This window comes from Xiphias gladius, chromosome 7 (assembly GCF_016859285.1).
Source record: "Xiphias gladius isolate SHS-SW01 ecotype Sanya breed wild chromosome 7, ASM1685928v1, whole genome shotgun sequence".
NCBI classification, from domain to species: domain Eukaryota; kingdom Metazoa; phylum Chordata; class Actinopteri; order Istiophoriformes; family Xiphiidae; genus Xiphias; species Xiphias gladius.
In genome coordinates this window covers 14,827,680-14,845,349 of record NC_053406.1, presented here as the reverse complement: position 1 = coordinate 14,845,349, position 17,670 = coordinate 14,827,680, and the positions used below count along the sequence as shown (strand labels likewise).

The following is a 17,670-nucleotide window of genomic DNA, read 5'->3' as shown; positions in this document are numbered from 1 at the left end:
TGGAACACTGGAAAAAAAAATATGCGAACATTTCTATGGTGAGATAAATGGTGAGCTAATGTGGGATTTGTAGTAAAAACACTAAACCATGGAAAACCACTGGTTTGGTGAGTTTCAAAATTCATTTTTGACCTTTGGAAAGAGCAGTTGAGAAAACAACCTCACCTCAAGGTCCATTTAGCAGCTGCTGTGGAGCCTCTGATCACATCCTACAATCTTTATCATCGGATGGAGTTTAGTCCAAATGTGGCTTAAAAGCAAACGCCACCTACAGGTAAGGATCGTGTGATATGATTGAAAGCTCAACAAAAGCTACTAAATGGATTTTTACTCAACTACTTGTGTGGCCCCTAAACTCAGCAGCTGTCCAATCAAACATGAACCAGTCAGGAAACAGAAGAGTAAAGGAGACATGTTTATTATTTAAACTATCACTTAAATAAAAAAGTGCATAGAAAATAAACATGATTAGAAACTTTTCTTTTTACATTTATATACAACTTTGTTTCCTAATTATACATTCAACCAAGTAGTTTGTGGTTTATTTTCACTGTGGTGGTTTTTCCTTCATTTCGTTGATGTGTATTGAAAGAACACTGTTAAAACGGGAGAAAATATGACTGCTGAACTCGTGAATACCGTTATTACAGAGAGCAGGAGGAATATTGATAAGACAAAGGTATATTCAAGGCATAAGAAAACAAGCCTTTTCATGATCTGCGATCCTTCTGCTAGCATGTCTTACGTCCGTTCTCTCTGTGACACCACATTCCATCCTAGGCTGACAACTTCTATACACAAGAAACAAGTAGAAAATTACAAATACATGTTAAGTACTTGACCGACCTCTCCCAAAGCTTGACTTGTAAAAGAACAATTCAGGGTGGATGTTGCACAAAATAAATAAATTAAATGTTTTCAACATCAGCATTATTTCAGCATTATGACTTTCTATAAAAACAGTACGTGATAACTACAACCAAAGCTTCAGAGGAGAGAGAGGTGGTCCGGGAGACATGGGAGGAGGTTTCCCAAAATGAAAAATGCCATTTTGGTGCGATCTTTATAACTCCTGATCAGTCTCCACAAACCAAACTCTTAATTTATACCACATCAAGTAAGCGGTCTAAAAAGTCCCTGTTAAAACGTACAAAGAAAAAACAGAAAAAACATTCACTACAACAACCTGGGGGGAGGAGGAGGAAGAAAAAAACAACTCAAAATGGCTGACCTCAAGAAGTTCACAACCACATTAATACAGTTACATTTCTCATCACATAAAAACCGTTCCTTTCCAGAAAAAAAAGAAAAAAAAAGAAAAAGAAAAACTGCAATGTTCCCTGCTGGCGAAGGAACACTCACAGGCACAGCAAAATTGGTACTGGATATCGATATACAAAAGAATGATGCACGTTAGTTTCATCTGATAGTACTGTAACACAAAACCATTATAGAGTACATTGAAACATTTCTATTAACCATTATAAATCTGCTGTTTTGCTACTGTAACTAAGTTTGTCTGTCCATTCCATATATTGTATAGATACTAAAGTACAAGAAATTACTATGCATGTTTCCGTATAATATTGTTATGTATTTATACTATAATTACAGATAATGGCGGAGAAGGGCCACTGGTGTGGCGTGGTAAAATGAAGTCTAAAGAAACAACAGAGACCATTTCCTTATTGTATATATGTTGTTTAAAACAGTGAAATAAATGACTTACTGTTCACTGAACCCTCTGACCCTGAAAATGCACAAGTGGATCTCGAGAAGTGAGAGTCGTATACAGAGCCCTTGGCATCAGCAAACGTGTTATCACCGATGCTAGCATGAACTGTTGGAGCTAACCCAGTAAGAACCTGTTGTCCTACAGACAGAAATGCCACTGCTGCTCACACGTCAGTATTCTTCCCAGTGCTGAAATGAAACTGCTGCCGCCCACCTTGAGGTCATATCTACACATCGTCCTTATATTACCAGGGTTGTTGACGCAAGAACTGAAAACAAATGTAGCTGACAGAGTGTTGACATCATCACAAGTCTGGTGATGTGGAGGAGGAATATACATTCATTGTTGACCTTAGCAGCAGAACCCAGCGAGCCCAGTGTAAGTGCGGCTGTACAACCACGAGGCTGGCCTGTCAGTCAGGGTGGATGGGGCCTCAAGACCTGTCAAGACCTGATCTTGGGCCCTCATTGAAAAAGCACAGCTGAGGTTTGGACAGACTGCACCTTCAGGAAGGAAAGGGCTGCTGGCGTGGTCCCTGCCTTCACTTTGTTGCAGAAAAAGAGTCAAGTGCACTTTGCTAGAGCCTCGAACACCACTTTCAGGAGTCATCAAGACCAGTTCTAGGTTGACTGAACTCAGGGCCTAATGCACAAACTCAAAGTATTCTCAGTGACTATCTGTGCTTGTGGTTTCAGCATTGGAGTTGCATTGTCTGTCTGGAGAAAGAGCTGAGTTTTCCTATGTCTATTCAGTGCCTGTGTCACAGCTAAAGTGCAAAACCTTGTGTGAGTCACTTTTTTATTTTAGTTCACAAAGACAAAAGACAGTGTGGGAGTAACTGCTAACGGCCTTTAAGTGACAACGAAGCCAGCATGAACGGCAGACAACAATAAATTAATCAATAAGGGACAAATACAAAGCGATTTCAGAACCAGTCAGTCTAAACAGTCTAATTCAATATTCGGTCCAGGACATGAAGGCTTGTAAGAGAGAAGAGGCATGCTCATTTACAACTAAGGCAAACCACGAGGAGACTGAACGAAAGACAAGAGGAAGTGATTTTTAAATGTTGGTGAGCACTGGTCACCAAAACAAAGTGGTTTTTTCAATAAACGGATTGGCTCAACGGAGATATGTCGCTGTTGGTAACTTAAAATAAAGGCACCTCTTTATTATAAACTGCAGAGGAACAAAACACTTTCAAGTGACAGGACTTTTGTTGGATTTTACACACGTGAATAGTTTGTATATAGCCAATCAACCGATGGTTTATTAGGGACATGAAAACCCAAATCATCTGCTAGCAGCCTGTAAGTGGACTTGATTCTCGGTGTGATGTGGTGTGGAGACAATAAGGCTGGAGAGAGGAGATATCTGCTATGGATCAACAATCTAAGCTCTCTCAAGTGCATAATAGTTCACATGACCGCCACACTGTCAGCTAGAACTGGAACAATGAAAAAAACCATCAGCTCTGACCAAACGGCCCAGGATAGATAAAGAGCTACTGGTGGACTGAACGAAAAGGGGACCAAGCCACAGACCAGCGTCAGTCTTTGGAATAAAAGAAAACATTCAGGCTACAAATTAAAAAATGAAAATAAAATTACGACAAAAACAACTTTGAAAAGGCAGCGGAATACAAAACATAGAGACCAAGCATTAGTGTTTGTAAACCTCTATTTCCTACAAAAATGGCAATAAAATAAATACGATTTTTTAAAAATATAAATACCATCATTAAGTGCTATTCACTAGTGAGTGCTTTTTAATTCTTTTTGTAGAAAAATATACATTATTTACATTTGTTTTTTAAAAGCAAGCATGATACTTCCCTGTCCATAATAAAAAGACAGATAACAGACAAGACTTTAAAAGACTTAATACAAATAAAAAACATTTTCCATAGTAATGGTTATCACAACAGGCCAAGAAGAAAACAACCGGTGTGAAAATTCAATTCAAAGATGTGATGTTTGGTTCTCTTTGCTGCTGTAATTTGGAGCATGACTCAAAAGTCCGAGCTTATATAATTACCAAAAACAAGTCTGATAACAACACCATGCACAAACTAGCAACACGTCTGTCTGTATGTTTCTGTAAGCTCCATGGCTGTTTGTAGGCCACAGCTCCAAACATCAGTTATAAATATGTCTACTAAAGCACATCAGTAAGGTTTTCCAGTCCCTTGGCTGTCAGTCCACCAGAATCTCTAGCTGCCTCGTTCTCTCAGGCCAGAGGCTTAATCCCATCAACATGTCTACATAGCTACCAAGCTGTCAGACTAAACGTTCGTTTAAGTACAAAGGATATCAACCTCAGCTATCACCCTTTACACGAACAACCAAAAATAACCTTTTGTTTTTTAAAACAATCTACATTTCTACCCCCCTTTCTTTTTTTCCATCTTTCTTCCTGTGGCCACTGCTCCCCCTAGTGTTTCCACCTGTACAGCTCTCATCAGGCTGCTACACACAAGCAGCTCCTATTTACAGTGTTGAATGTACACACACCTACAAGCTTTTAAAGAACCCCGTTAGGGGAAGGATCGAGTAAATCGCAACAGCTCTGAAGGCATCAGGGCACATTCAGACAGGGAGATGTGCATCAATAACAGCTGACACTGAGATTTAAAAAAAAAAAAAAAAAAAAAAGTTCTAACAAGTTTCTAATTTTTCTTTCTAGTAAAATTACTGTTCCAAGTCCCCTCAACAAATTGCACTTTGGTGTAAAATGGAACCAAGTTCTTTGATTTGTTTTCTTCTGTGTTCAAATCTCAGCATTAGTGGAGCATAACATATTTTTAGAAAATTAAGGAGGATGGGCCAATGTAAAAAAAAAATAAAAAATAAGAGTGGTAACTTTATCATCCAAATGTAAATAAAAGTTAATATTGTAATGTTGTGAAGCCTCAAACCGTTTCAGAGCACACCTCTGAGGTGAAACTTCCTGTGCCGAATGTAAATGAAACAAAAGGAGGCACAATATGTTGGAATTTCTACAAATGGCCCCTCCACCAAAATGGCCCTTCCGGCATATATATCACGACCCCACAACCGCTGTCTCTGCTGCGTTCTGCCAACACCAGCAGCAGAGACACTGACAGAGCTCATGCCCTGTTTGCAGCTGTGGTCCTACATGGCCCGGACCCAGAATCGGCATAAGACCAGTGCCACTGCAAAGCCCCATCAGGGCCGTCCTCAGAACACTGTGGCACTTCTGCTCAACAGACCTGCAGTCCTCTTTAAATTGTTTCAATACGGGCATCAGTTGAGGAACTTGCGACACTTCTTTGCACCACAGTTGCAGGGCAGCTTGTTGCTGGCGTCCTCAATAGGGAACTTGTAGTCATAGGTGAGCTCCTCTCCGCAGTAGATGCGGCGAGAGGCAAAGATGACAATGTGCTTCTGGCCGTCCACAGTGATGACCCGAGAGTAGCAGTTGGGCTCACAGGAGTGGTTGATGAAGCGGGCAGCGTTGCCGTGCACGGTGGCATCTACCACCTCGTAGTCATCGATGCGAAACATGTAACAGCCAATGCCCTTTGAGGAGAGAAAAGAAAGAGGTTGGATCTTTGATGCTCCCAAGGCTTTTCGAGTCTGGTCCAACAACAAATAAATCTTAAACTCAAAAGTTCATTCCCCAGACCTCACCTTTCCATCATAATATTTCTCCCGTTTGTCAGTGAGCACAGACCGAATGACATTTCCAGAGTATTCAATGACCATCTCCCCCGCATCAATGGTTTTCTTGCAGAACAGACCTCGACCATGAATGGGGGACCTGCAGAGGGATACGGTGAATCACAGTAATGTCATTTACGTCTCTGTATGTAAATGCATGTATAATTTTAAAACCTTTTTTTTTTTAATCTTTCAAACCTATCAACACATTGTTGAAAGAAAAGACTGTGAAGAACAGTAATTGAAGAGACTTAACTTTCAAAGACTTAAGTTGATCATAGACGAACACAAAAGTCAACAGATCTCAACATTATAACGACCAGGTATTTGCAATTGGTCTGAACAGAGGAATCCAATGGCTAATTTCGTAGGAAGTATATATGATCTACTTCATGTGAAACCATTCATCAACCACAGCAAATGATTTATACATGATTAAACACCACTGATCTGACCTGTAGACTCCGACAGTTTCCTTAGAGGTGGCCTTGAGCTGTTTGAATCTCACAGCGAGTGGTAGCTCCATGGAGACACGCCTGCAACAACAGCATGAATGTGAAATGTTATGGGGATTGTTTATCTGCAACTAATAAACCATCTTGACACAATGATATTTTAGAACTGTTAAGTTACGTTAAGTTAATTTAAGATGGAAATACAACAGCACAAAAACAGATCAAATTTACTGTGTAAAAAAAAAAAAAAAAAACAGGGCTTTTGTGTGTGCTGTAACTGACCTGGCACTCCTGAGCTGCCCTTCCTCGTCATCGTCTTCCTGCGGCCTATACTCAGGAGGCTGGCGATGTTTTGAAGCCAAGAAATTGAACATGTCAAATACAGACCTCCTGAGGGTACACAGGTGGGATAGACAGCAGTGAGAAATACACACAAAGCAGGATCATTGAAGTTTGAAAGAGAAGTGATGTAGTGTCCACACAAAAGTTTTTTCACATTTCCTGTGCTTTTTATGAACAGTTTACAGCATATACAGTATGTACAATAAACAGTAGTACAGTGTGGAGACAGAATTAGTAGTAGTTAAGGGGTTATACTACAGAATAGTAATAATGTGGCAAAAGTGCTCTATTTAAATTCTCTTCACCTGAGACCTTTACACACCTGACCAATCACCAAGTGCATAATACCTTCAAGTGTTACTGCTTGAGATACAGACACAAATATGTCTGTTTGCTATAAGAGGCTCTGGCAAAATTACCTGCTCTCCCAGTGTCTTATAAATGTTTGTACATGTGTGTTGGTCCCTTCCTAACCTGTGGTGGATCTCTGCACGAGCTGAGCCATGGGGGTTAATGGGAGGCTCATCAGTTTCCTCTGGTTTGTGGAAGCGGAAACGGTAGCTCCGACAGTGTCTGGAGCCGTCCAACTGCTCCAGCAGGAAGACCACTGCTTCATGGACGACTCCCAGCATCCTCAGTCCGTTCACACCTGGGATGAGCGGAGACAGACCTTCACATTGAGTCAACAGAGTCTTCCATTCATATATATTATTTGTATTTAGAAAGCATTTTTGAAATACAGAGTTTCGACAAAAACAATTTATTGTTTCTTTGTTATTTTTATGTCTGAGTGATGCCTCACCTTCAAAAGAGAGCTCTTTGAGTCGTGCATTGGAGCGAGCTTCCTGCACCTTATCAGTCAGAGATTTCCAAGCCTCTGTGGCGGGACAGGCAGTTAGGACATGACAGTCAGCCTATGGTTCAATGTTTCTCAGAAGTAAATAACATAATAATTTCATTTGTGCTATTCTTAATATCCTCACAGAAAAGCGATTTATACCTTTGAAATATAGTGCATACATGTAACATTTTATGTAAACCATTTTTTAAATAACATTGCATAATTACTCAATTTCACATTTAATGCAGAGAGGAAATCCATTTTGTCTTTACAGTATTTAGTGTTAAAATTTCAAGGTGTAGGGAGGTCCTAGAGGTGAGTTCTCTCACCTTCAATACTCTCACAGCGGATGTGGAATCCGTCCTCACTGCAGATTTCAAAGATGATGCCCTTCTTGGGTTTGCTATCCAAGCCTGTATCCCTGCTGTTGCCATCCTGGTCAGGTGGTGAAGTCACAGGAAGGGACCCTGCTCCTCCAGCTGCAGATGGTTTGTCTTTTCCCACTACTTTCCCCAATAAAACAGGACTTTCAGATGCCTTCTTTTTACCAAGCACACTGGAAAAGATATGAGGTAAGCATTAGAACTCTATTTTACAATTAGTCTGAAAATGGCTGACTAATATTGAGACTCCAAACCTCTTGTTGGTTGGCTTATCTGGGGGCTTGCCGGTGTCCATAGGTTCAGGGGAGATCAGCTCTTTAGAACTGCTTGCAAAAGAGATAGATAAGGTTCAAAATCTGAATATATTTTACTGAACAACCAGTATTTAGTAGTCCTACAAGATGTGACACTGGACTGTTGATGGTTACATCTTAAAAGCAATTTTAACCATAGTGCAGTCAAGACATTTTGACTATCAAGAGATGCAGTCAAGGTGACATCTTTCACTTCTTTGTACATGTACCTAACTTTATCATGGTATAGAGTGACTAAAAACATAATTTTGTATAAGACTAATTAGTTTCTTTTGGAGAACCAGCTGATGAATAAAACATACTTTAACAATCCCTTTCTTAGATTCAGAAAGAACCATACTGTATTTTATCACCATGAATATGCAATGAGACTTAGAAGAATCTGTATTAAGAGATTCTTAAGAGATTAAGTTATAATGACAGTAGACTATGAAGTCATTAAAAAAAAACTTTAACAAAAACCTAAACTTTGTTGGAGATTTTTTAAATGCTCTAAATGTTGCATTCATTATGTAGAACAACCTTGGAAAATGTGTTGCAAATTTCTTCCCAGTGTTCATGTAAACAGGAATAAACACAGCACACAATAGTGATACATCTCAAACATCCAATATAACATGATTGTCTCACCTTGGGTTTGATGGGAGTCGTCCTGCAGGGTTGCTGTGATGCTCCTCGGCCTGAGAGGCCTTGAGCTTCTTCCCGCTGATCATGTCTGGACTCTGCCTGCTCCTCTTGGCTTTCTGTTTGCCCTTTTCTGCTCCTGAACCTGCGACTGCCGCTGACACTACTGTAGTAGAGTTAGGAGACCTCTGTTCTGATGATCTGGAAACAGGATTTGTTCTGCTGCTCTTGGAGTGTGCAGAAGTATGCGTTTGCGTGAACACCCCGACCACACGCCCCTTGGCAGGGCTTAGAGTGGTGGCTGGGCCAGGGGCTAAAGTAACAGTGGTGTTTGGACAGGAGTCCACAGTCTGGGCTCTGTTAACAGACTGAGGCTGATGCTGTAAGTGGACATTACTGCCTTCCGTGTCTCCTGGCTGGTTGACGGCCATGCTGATGGTCTGTTGGGAGGGCAGGACGCAGATGCTGCTGGCTATAGATGTCTGCACAGAGGAGCTAAGCTGTGACATCAGAGGAGCTCCTCCTGCTGATTGAAGGACCATTGGCTGATCTGACAGGCCTAAGCCATGTGGACTTGCCTTAAACAGGAGGTTGCTAATTGGCCCTGTGATCTCAGTAGAGCTGAGTACTGGGGTGGAGAGAGAGACTGATCCTGGTGCAAGAAGGCCAGTAGCACCACTAGGGGGCACAGACACAACATTCAAAACTGACTGACTGGGGTTGAGACCAGAGACTGTGCACGGCAGGAGATGAGTAGAGGAATCGTGACCCAGGATACTGGGCTGAGCAGGACCAGGAATCCTCTGCTGAAGGAGAGTAGTGGGATCCAAGTACATAACCCCTCCTGATTTTGGTCTCTTGATAATATTTGGGACTTTGCGCTGAGAAGCGGAGAGGGTGCTTAACTCGACCAGGCCACCGGGCTGGCCAGGGATGCTAGCAGTAATCTGAGGGGAAGACAGGTTGATGAGGGTCATGTTAGGAGGTCCCACTTCAGACGGCGCCAGAGTAGGCTGGCTACGCGAGCGGGCCAACTTTTTGCTTTTTCTTGGCTGAAGACGAGAGATAGGCCTCTTCCTGCCGTGGGCAGAGGCCAGTACAGTCGGGGAAGAAGTGAGGGAGGAGGGACTGGACACTATGGCAACACTGGGACCCAACTCGTGTGGTCGACCAGCCTCCGAGACCAGAATCTGGGACTGGTCGTGGGGCTGAGAGGGCAACCCAATGAGAAGTCCTGAAGTGGTGCTGGGGATTCCTGTCTGGAAGCCTGTCTGTGCGGCGCCTGTAAAGGTGTGAATGTGAGAGGGGTGAGGCATGGTGCCCAGGACTTTGCCACCAGCGGGAAATATTGGCTGGGCTGGGGATAAACCAGTATTCAACCCTGTGGTAAGTGTCATAGAGCTCAGCACTGCAGGAGAACTTGTGTCCATCACTCCTGTGGCACTAATTTTTTGGGGGACACCATTAGGGACAGGCTGGAGGACATAGAGGGGCTGGAACTGCTGATTGACCACAATGAGCTTGTCGGGGCCTGGTTTGATGACTGCTGGGCTGGAAACCTGAGTCTGGGATGGTCCTGGTCCAGGGACTGGACTAGGGCTGCCTGCAGCTGCCGCTGATGCTGGGAGGTACTTCTGACCCTGAAGAGGCAGGGAGGGAGAACTTGGCAAACCAGGAGTACCAGAACTCCTTGGAGCGTCCTGGTTACCTGGAGGATCAACCACCTGGCCAATAGCAGGGCTGGGAATAAACTGCTCAGGAGTCATGTGACCTTCGGTGACCTGTGTATCCCTGTTTCCCAAAGTTGTAGCATCGTGCTGATTTTCGGATGGTGACACACCTGGCCCTGCTCTTTTCTTATCACCACTCTTTTCTCCACTGATGGTCTCTGGGTCAGAGGTTAAGCCAAGCATGGTACGGTCTGAGGTATCTGAGATGAGGCTTCCAGCAGTGTGGTTCTGACTTGTGCTGACAGTCGGGCTGCGTGTGGTCAGGACAGAGAGGTCAGAGGGCAGCTCTAGAGGAAGATATGGCTCCTCTACAGATATGGAGCTGTTCACACTACTCTCCACTACACCTCCACTCTCAGCACTGGGCAGTGGCTGGGAAAAGTCGTCAAACAGAATGTCTTTGCGCCGGTTGACGTCTACCCCAACATAACCCTCATCCAGCAGCAACTCAGAGGAGGACGGCTCAGACTGCTGACCCAGAGCCTGCATTGACATGGAAGGCGTGTTCAGAACAAACTCCATGATGTCTGATGGCAAAATGTTCCCACAGTCATCACTGTTGTTGTTGTCAGAATCTGATTTAAGCAGGTCTGTGCTGAGGGACAGTTGGGCTTCAAGAGGATCCTGACCCTGACTCTGTGGTTGGGACTTGACCCCAACTCCTAGAGGAAGACAATTTTCTTTCTGGTTCTTTCTTCCTTCTCGTGTGTTACCGCTTACTGCTCCTCCACTGCTGTCAGCCTCCTTGCTCGAGTCATGAGGGTCAGGTTTCTCAGTATGCCTTTCTCTGCCCCTTCTCTTAGGAGTGCTCTTATGTGGGGTGGTAGAGGAGGTGGCCGTAGTGGTTGTGGTGCTGGTGGTGCAGATGCTGGTATCACTCTCTGAGCCATCATCAACACCATCGAGCTGCCCGATACGCTGCTTGCCTAAGGTCCTGTTAAATACAGCAAAGACAAAATGTCGGATTGTTATTGAAGATCATAGAACGTAATCGTAAATAAATTTTAGCTAATAATTTTAACAAAACAGTTGTATGCACTTACAAAGCACTCAGCATGTCCTCCTCAGCTTTTCCTTGAACCCTCTGTTGTTGCTGCTCCTCATCTTTTAGAAAACGCTGAAGCTGTGAGCCCCTTCCGAGACACTGGTCTATCCCTTCTATAGACGGTAAGCCCTCACCAGGGTTAATTATTGTTCGGGTGAAGTTGTAGTAGTAAGGGTCTTTACCCCTCTGTTTGAGTCCGCTGTCTTCATCCTCTCCACTGTCCCCTGACGAAGAGGAGGTGCTCATATCATCTGCTCCATCCACCTGCCCTTCAGCGGACTTCTTGCGTCCACCAGTCCTCCTCTTTACCACAGCCCCAGCTCCATCCCCGCTGCTGTAGAAGGCAAGGTCTTCTTCACCATATGAGCGAACCCCATAGAAAGGTGTGAGGCCAAAAAACATGTTGGAGCGTGCACGGGCACTGCGTCGAGGGTAACGCCGCTTGGCTGACCCTGATCCGTCACTGTCATCTTCATGATGTTTATCATGCATACCCCTGTCATGGTCATCTTCTGGGCCATCACCCTCATCCTCAGGGCCTTGAGTGAGGAGGCTGTGGTGGTCTCGGAGCTCGCTGCCTGAGTGCTCCTTGTGCAGATCATCGTCTTCTGTCTGAGTCTGGATGTCGGATTCAGAGCTATCACTGCTGCTGGCAGAGGGCGAGGAGAAAAGAGCGGAGCGGGCAGAGCGACGGGTCCCCTGGCCGGCAGGAGAAACAGCGGAGGTAGTGGTCGTGGGACAGGAGGAAGAAGAAATACCACTAACAGTGCTGGTCCCATTAGGGTCAGTCTTGATATCACTCTTTAGTGGAGTTACAGTGGGGGGTTTAACTGATCGCTTTTTCTCTCGAGAGGACAACGACAGCTGGTTAGATGTTTGTTTGGAGTGAGACTGAGAAGAGGTCTTCACTCCTTTCTCTGAAGTTAAACCAGTCTGCTGCAGCTGCTGTAAGTTGTCCAGACTGGAGCTATTCTTCTTCTCAGGACAGGAGTAATTTTCTCTGCTCTTTGAGGATGATCTGTCTCCTCCCTGGTTCTCATGCTTCTCCCCCTGACCCCTCCCATGGGCTTTGGTGCTATTTCCAAGCACTGGGGCTTTGCTGTTGCTGCTGTTGTGAGAGCTGGGGTTTGTAGCATGTGTGTTAGAGCTGCCAGTGGCTTTAGTATTATTGTTGAGAAGGGGAATTTTGTTGCTGCTGTTGTTGTTTTGGACAGTCTTCTCTTTTTCACGGTCTTTGGACACCTCTCTGCTGCCGGCCGTCTTAACTTTGAGGTGTTTGTCTTTGGCAGCTGAGGCTGCAACTGGGGAGGCCAGGTGCATTGAGCCTCGCTTGACGTCGTCTTCTGCTGGTGTCCTTGACGGCCACAGAGGCTTCATAGCTGCTGCTGTGCCTGAACCTGATGAGTAATCATTTGATTTCCGTGCATTGGACTTCTGAAATGAAGGCTGTGGGGAGCCGGACTTCCGAACAACAGAGTCCTTATGGTGTGAAGCTGGCATTAAATTTCCAGTGCCACTACTACTCTCCTTCCCTGAGCTGGGCTTGTCCTTAGACTGGATGATGTTAGAGTTGGGGTTGGACCGGTGACGAGGCAACAAACTAAGGCCTACAGAAACATCCTGGTCTTTGCCTCCATATTTCCCTTGCTTGTCTGTCTGCTTGGTGCTGCCACCTCTCTGCTGACCTGTGAGAACAGCAGTGCCCACAGGTGGGGAGGACTGGCCCGAACCTGCAGGTGCCAGTCTAGGGCTCTTACTTTCACCTCCAGCGGGTTTGGACTGACTGCCAGGGTTACTATCTTTCCCTGAGCCAGATTCTTTGTTTCTCTCTGTGCTTTTATAACTGGAATCTCTAGAGGAAGGTCTACCTTTGTCAGAGTCTCTGCTAGATGGTCTGTCTTTACCTTGGCCTGAGTCTTTTCCTGTTTCCCTGCTATATTGTCTATGCTTCTCAGAGTCCCTAAACCCTGTATCTCTACTGAGTGACTTAGCTTTTTCCATATCCTTATAGCTGGGATCTCTAGAGGATGATTTGCTTCTATCTGTTTCTCTACTGCTACACTCTCTGCTTGCCTGTCTCCCCTTCTCAGAGTCTCTGTTTGCTTGTCTCCCCTTTTCTGAATCTCTTAAGGGATCTCTACTGAGAGGTCTTCCCCTCTCAGATTCTTTCAGACCTGAGTCTTTACTCAACGGTCTCCTCTTTTCTTGCTCTTTGGCTGGTTGTTCACCCTTGTCAGAGTCTTTTTGCCCAAGCTCTCTGGATGATCTGTTCTTCTCAGAATCCTTAGAAGCTTGGTCTCGACTTGACACTCTCCCCTTGTCAGGATCCTTCAACCCTTGGTCTCTGGATGGTTGCTGTCTATTTCTGTCTGTGGCGAACAGTCTACCTCTTTCATCATCTCTCTGGACTGGACTCTTAGCTGAGTCTTTGCTGGGGTGTTTGGACTTCTCCGGGTCTCTGGCAGGGGAGGGGATTAGGGGAGGGGGTGAGGTAAGGGGTCGTGACAAAATTTGAGGCGGGGAGGTGACCCCTCTCTGTCTGTTCAGCTGGTGGGGAGGAGGAGAGAGAGAAGGGGAGCTGTGGCGACGTGAGTCAATATTACGCATGCCAGGGTTCACCAGGGAATCTCCTACTGTCACAATCTCATGGCTCTGGGGCTGAGAAGTACCTCCTACAAAATAAAAGAAGTGGAAATTGATACAGAGACTACTCAGTGGAAAGCAGGTACTGTCAACATTTCAATTCAAATTAAATTACTTTACAATGGATTTCTACAAAGTAGTATCAAAATTATCTGATTCTATGAGCAGATTATTTCAATAATGGTTCTAACTCAAAAAAACAAATGCATATTTGTACCTGGAGAGGGCATGGGCCTGGGGCCTAGTGAGTGCTGACAAGGGGGATAGCTGGGATGTCGGTTCCTGGTATAAACCCTGAGCTTTGGGGTGTTGGTAGGGGAAAGGGTGTCAGAGCGCCTTGGGGATTCAAATGGATCAGGAAAGTCTAAATGGGAAAAAAGATAAATTGACACAAAATTCAGTTAAGTTTAACACATTATAGTGCAAAATATGGTACACACTGAAACCTTAACTATATAAATAGTCTGTAGGTTACCTGCTATGGGAGGTGGGCTGTGTGCTATTGTACGATTCTCCTCAGAATCAATCAAGTTCTTCAGGTCAGAGTCTACCACTGGAGGGTGACAAACTAGGATCTTACAGGTATATACACAGCGCTTTCGGGCATCTAAAGTACTCCAGTACACCCGTGAACACCTGGAGAGATGAGAATCTATTTAGTTTGCCTCAATTAACATGGCAATTTCAATTTCTTCAAACAGTCAGATGTTTTAATTTGAATTAATTGTAGAAAAAATAGTAATGGTGATACTTAAAATCGCAATAGAAGACTTTAAGATAAATGAATAAATGAAAAGGTTTAAAAAAAAAAAAAAAAAAACACTTACTGGTATCCTACAGGAAAGAGTTTGCGTTTGCAGTCTGAGAGTTCAGTCAGTATCCCCAAACAATCAATGGTCATGGAACCTGCAGTGATGATGTTTAAATCAGCATTCAAGAGACACTGGGAATAAGTCAATGAAATGGCACAACAGAAACATTTATCCCCCAACATTTATCAGCAGTCGACCTACCTATCATCATGTGGGCATTATCAGGCTCCAGTCCTGAAAGCCACTTCCTCCTGAGACTAATGCCCTCTAGGTCCACCAGGACCCTGCGGGTCACCTCAAACCCTGACACCACCTAAAGAAAAAAACATACAAAGTCTGACATGTATAATCTACACATGAGACCTACGCAAGATTTACTGATTAACTAAGTTTCAAATACTTGTTTCAAACACTTGAAACTTTTAAGGTTGTTGCCATCTAAATTTTTTAATGAGCTTTTGATTGTATAGTTAATAATGAGATTTCCTTACTTCTCCCTTGATGAGGTCCCTGTGCTTTGGACAATAGACTTTCTTGTCCTCCAGGAAGACACAGTGGCACTGACGGGCGCACATGAAGTGGTAGCTACTGGTACAAGAGGTGAGGCAGCAGCCAACAGTGGCCCCTGGCTTTTGACACTTCTCACATCGCTGAATAGAAAGTACAACAGGTTGTCAATGTTGGTCCGATAAATGTACATGGAAAATAGAGTGAGAACTTTTGATGGACAGAGTGCCCCATCTTACCAGCTGTTTTCCCCTGAGAACAGCCATGTGAACATTTTTCAGTGAGCCGTCGTCATCCTCAAACACCTCAACGGACCACAGGGCACAGTTCACATGGGTCCACTCATTCTGACCAATGTACAACAGCCTGCCACCCTCCTGAAACATATAGAAATGTTGCAAGTGACATAGATTCAGCCTTATGTGTGTTAAAGTGAGTTCAAGCCAATTTCTAACTCACATTAGTGTTCTCGTCTCCATACTTCAGACACAGAACACATTGTCTGTTATCGCTAACTCCTGGTGGAGGAGGGAGCTCTGGGCTGTCTTCACGATCTGAAGAGAACACATCAAGTTTGAATTTATTGAAGAAAAAAAAACAAAGCAGTAAATGACAAGATGTGAGAAACAGTGTACATATAAGTATTTGTACACATATTTGTGGTTTGTCTTACCAGGTAAGAGTGGCGGTGGTGGGGGTAGAGAGAAAGGGAGTGGAGGTGGGGAGGCTGGAGATTCTGGTTCACCTGGAGTCTTGGGCCGGGGAGCTGGGATGATCTTTTTCATGAGGTGAGGGTGTTCAGCACGGGAAAGCTCCTGTCTCTCCTGCCACTGGGCGTAGTTGTGATCCAGGGATGGAGGCAGGACAGCATTTGGGAGCAGCCCACTGCTGGGGAACAACGGCATACAGGGACAGGTACATTCTATTAGTACCAACATCCAGTGGGTAAAATGTGAAGGTTTAATTGTTTCATTGCCAAAGTCCTGCTTTAACAACAGAACAATCCCAAAGAACTTCAAAATAACCACAAATCATTATGTGGATTTACAACTTCAGTGAAGCCTAAGGGCATGAAAAAGACTCCAACAACATAATTCAGGGTTAAGTGTGTTTGGTTGGGATTATTTCCCATCGAAACAACACTCATCACCTGTCAAATCTCAGATAAATCAATGGTATTATGCACCTCGACGGCAGCTTCAGTGGCACAGGGAGAGGTTTTGCGCAAATAAAGACAGCTAAAATGTCGTGGAGGGTGAGGTAAGTTAAATCTTTATATATTCCACCATTTTTTAATAGTTAGTCTGTACAACAGTAGATTTACTGTTGGTTAGATCTATTCCTCATTTACTAACAGACGTTACAAACAACAGCAAGGGCAATCAGAATGTGAAGATGCAAATATATATTCTCATGCCTGAATGAACTGACATTATTTATGTAGTGTCTTATATAAACTAAACATAAAAATGAAATTCCAGTGAACCACTGTGACGTTTAAATTTCTATCACAGACTAGAGGTAATGCTGAAAAATAATTTAACAAATGTCTACATCAATATAAAACTGGATGCTGCCTTTATGCAAAATAATGCATTCCAAAATTACCACCCATGCACAAACTCTCAAATACCCCTACATGCAGTCACCCATTAAAAAAAACAAAAAACAAACAAAAAAAAACATATGAGATATAAAAGATTGTATGACAGACAATCATACAATCAAGGCTGGATCATACAATCAAGGCTGGATCAGCAACTGAGCAGAGGCAGAAATAATGGTCAGGGAAAGCTGATAGCTAAATTTAAGTGAGTGAATGAGTTGGTGAACGAGTGTGTAGGGTAGAATTCCAATAGAAGAACAGTAAAACCAATCCACCCATTTACAAAGTGAAAAGTTCACGTTGCCACAAACAAGTGGCTATGCGTTTTGAACTACTCGTTCTAATAATGTCAAAAAATAAGTCTTTCATCTCTATAAACAGCATTAGTTATTCAATATGATGATTTCATTATTAATAATTGATGTAAAGGCATGTACATTGACCAATACAGGATCTATATAACTACAACTCTGGGAAGTGGATTTCATTGATCCCGTTGTCTCTAGTCAATAAAGACAGCACACAGAAATCTAAATGCTGACTTTATCTTTTCAGTAGATATTCTAATAATAACATCAATTAGTGTTATTCTGAGTGTATGGGCCTCCAATCATCTATTGCCCACTTACATCCACCACATATCTGTCCAGTGGGTTCACTAAAATAAGAGAAAGCGTAGAATCAATTTAATTACCGCAGGTTTAAATCTTGACTAGAGCCTTTAAGAGTTAAGGTATTTTGAAAAAAAAAAAAAAAAAAAAAAACCCCACTTCACTCATTTCTTGAGTTGTTTAAGGAGTCTCTCTCAATGTTTAGCTGGGAAAGCATTTTAGTTGTGATCCAAAAGACTGACCATCACACAAGTTTTCCTTATATTTTCTTAACCCCTCAAAAAGATAATGTGACGATCATATGAAATCCTGATTGCCTTGCCACTTGGCTCTTATTTC

The 17,670-nt window shown here is 43.4% G+C and overlaps 1 protein-coding gene across 2 annotated transcripts in view; it reads right to left on the bottom strand.

Annotated features, from left to right (window-relative positions):
• Positions 1-4,404: 4,404 nt before the first annotated feature.
• Positions 4,405-17,670, bottom strand: part of kmt2a (lysine (K)-specific methyltransferase 2A) — a 34,350-nt gene continuing 21,084 nt past the window's right edge. The window contains exons 17-34 of one of the 2 annotated variants that reach the window (XM_040130681.1): positions 15,788-15,999; positions 15,574-15,668; positions 15,354-15,491; positions 15,099-15,257; positions 14,809-14,920; positions 14,623-14,701; positions 14,271-14,431; positions 14,013-14,159; positions 11,151-13,824; positions 8,384-11,041; positions 7,694-7,765; positions 7,386-7,612; positions 7,018-7,092; positions 6,690-6,864; positions 6,156-6,263; positions 5,874-5,954; positions 5,389-5,518; positions 4,405-5,277 (exon numbers count right to left, since the gene is read on the bottom strand). In XM_040130681.1, coding sequence (XP_039986615.1) covers positions 5,002-5,277; positions 5,389-5,518; positions 5,874-5,954; positions 6,156-6,263; positions 6,690-6,864; positions 7,018-7,092; positions 7,386-7,612; positions 7,694-7,765; positions 8,384-11,041; positions 11,151-13,824; positions 14,013-14,159; positions 14,271-14,431; positions 14,623-14,701; positions 14,809-14,920; positions 15,099-15,257; positions 15,354-15,491; positions 15,574-15,668; positions 15,788-15,999 — 7,579 coding nt within the window. In that variant the 3' untranslated portion in view covers positions 4,405-5,001. Of the gene's footprint in view, positions 5,278-5,388; positions 5,519-5,873; positions 5,955-6,155; positions 6,264-6,689; positions 6,865-7,017; positions 7,093-7,385; positions 7,613-7,693; positions 7,766-8,383; positions 11,042-11,150; positions 13,825-14,012; positions 14,160-14,270; positions 14,432-14,622; positions 14,702-14,808; positions 14,921-15,098; positions 15,258-15,353; positions 15,492-15,573; positions 15,669-15,787; positions 16,003-17,670 lie in introns of both variants that reach the window. The other variant, XM_040130680.1, reaches the window with a different exon arrangement.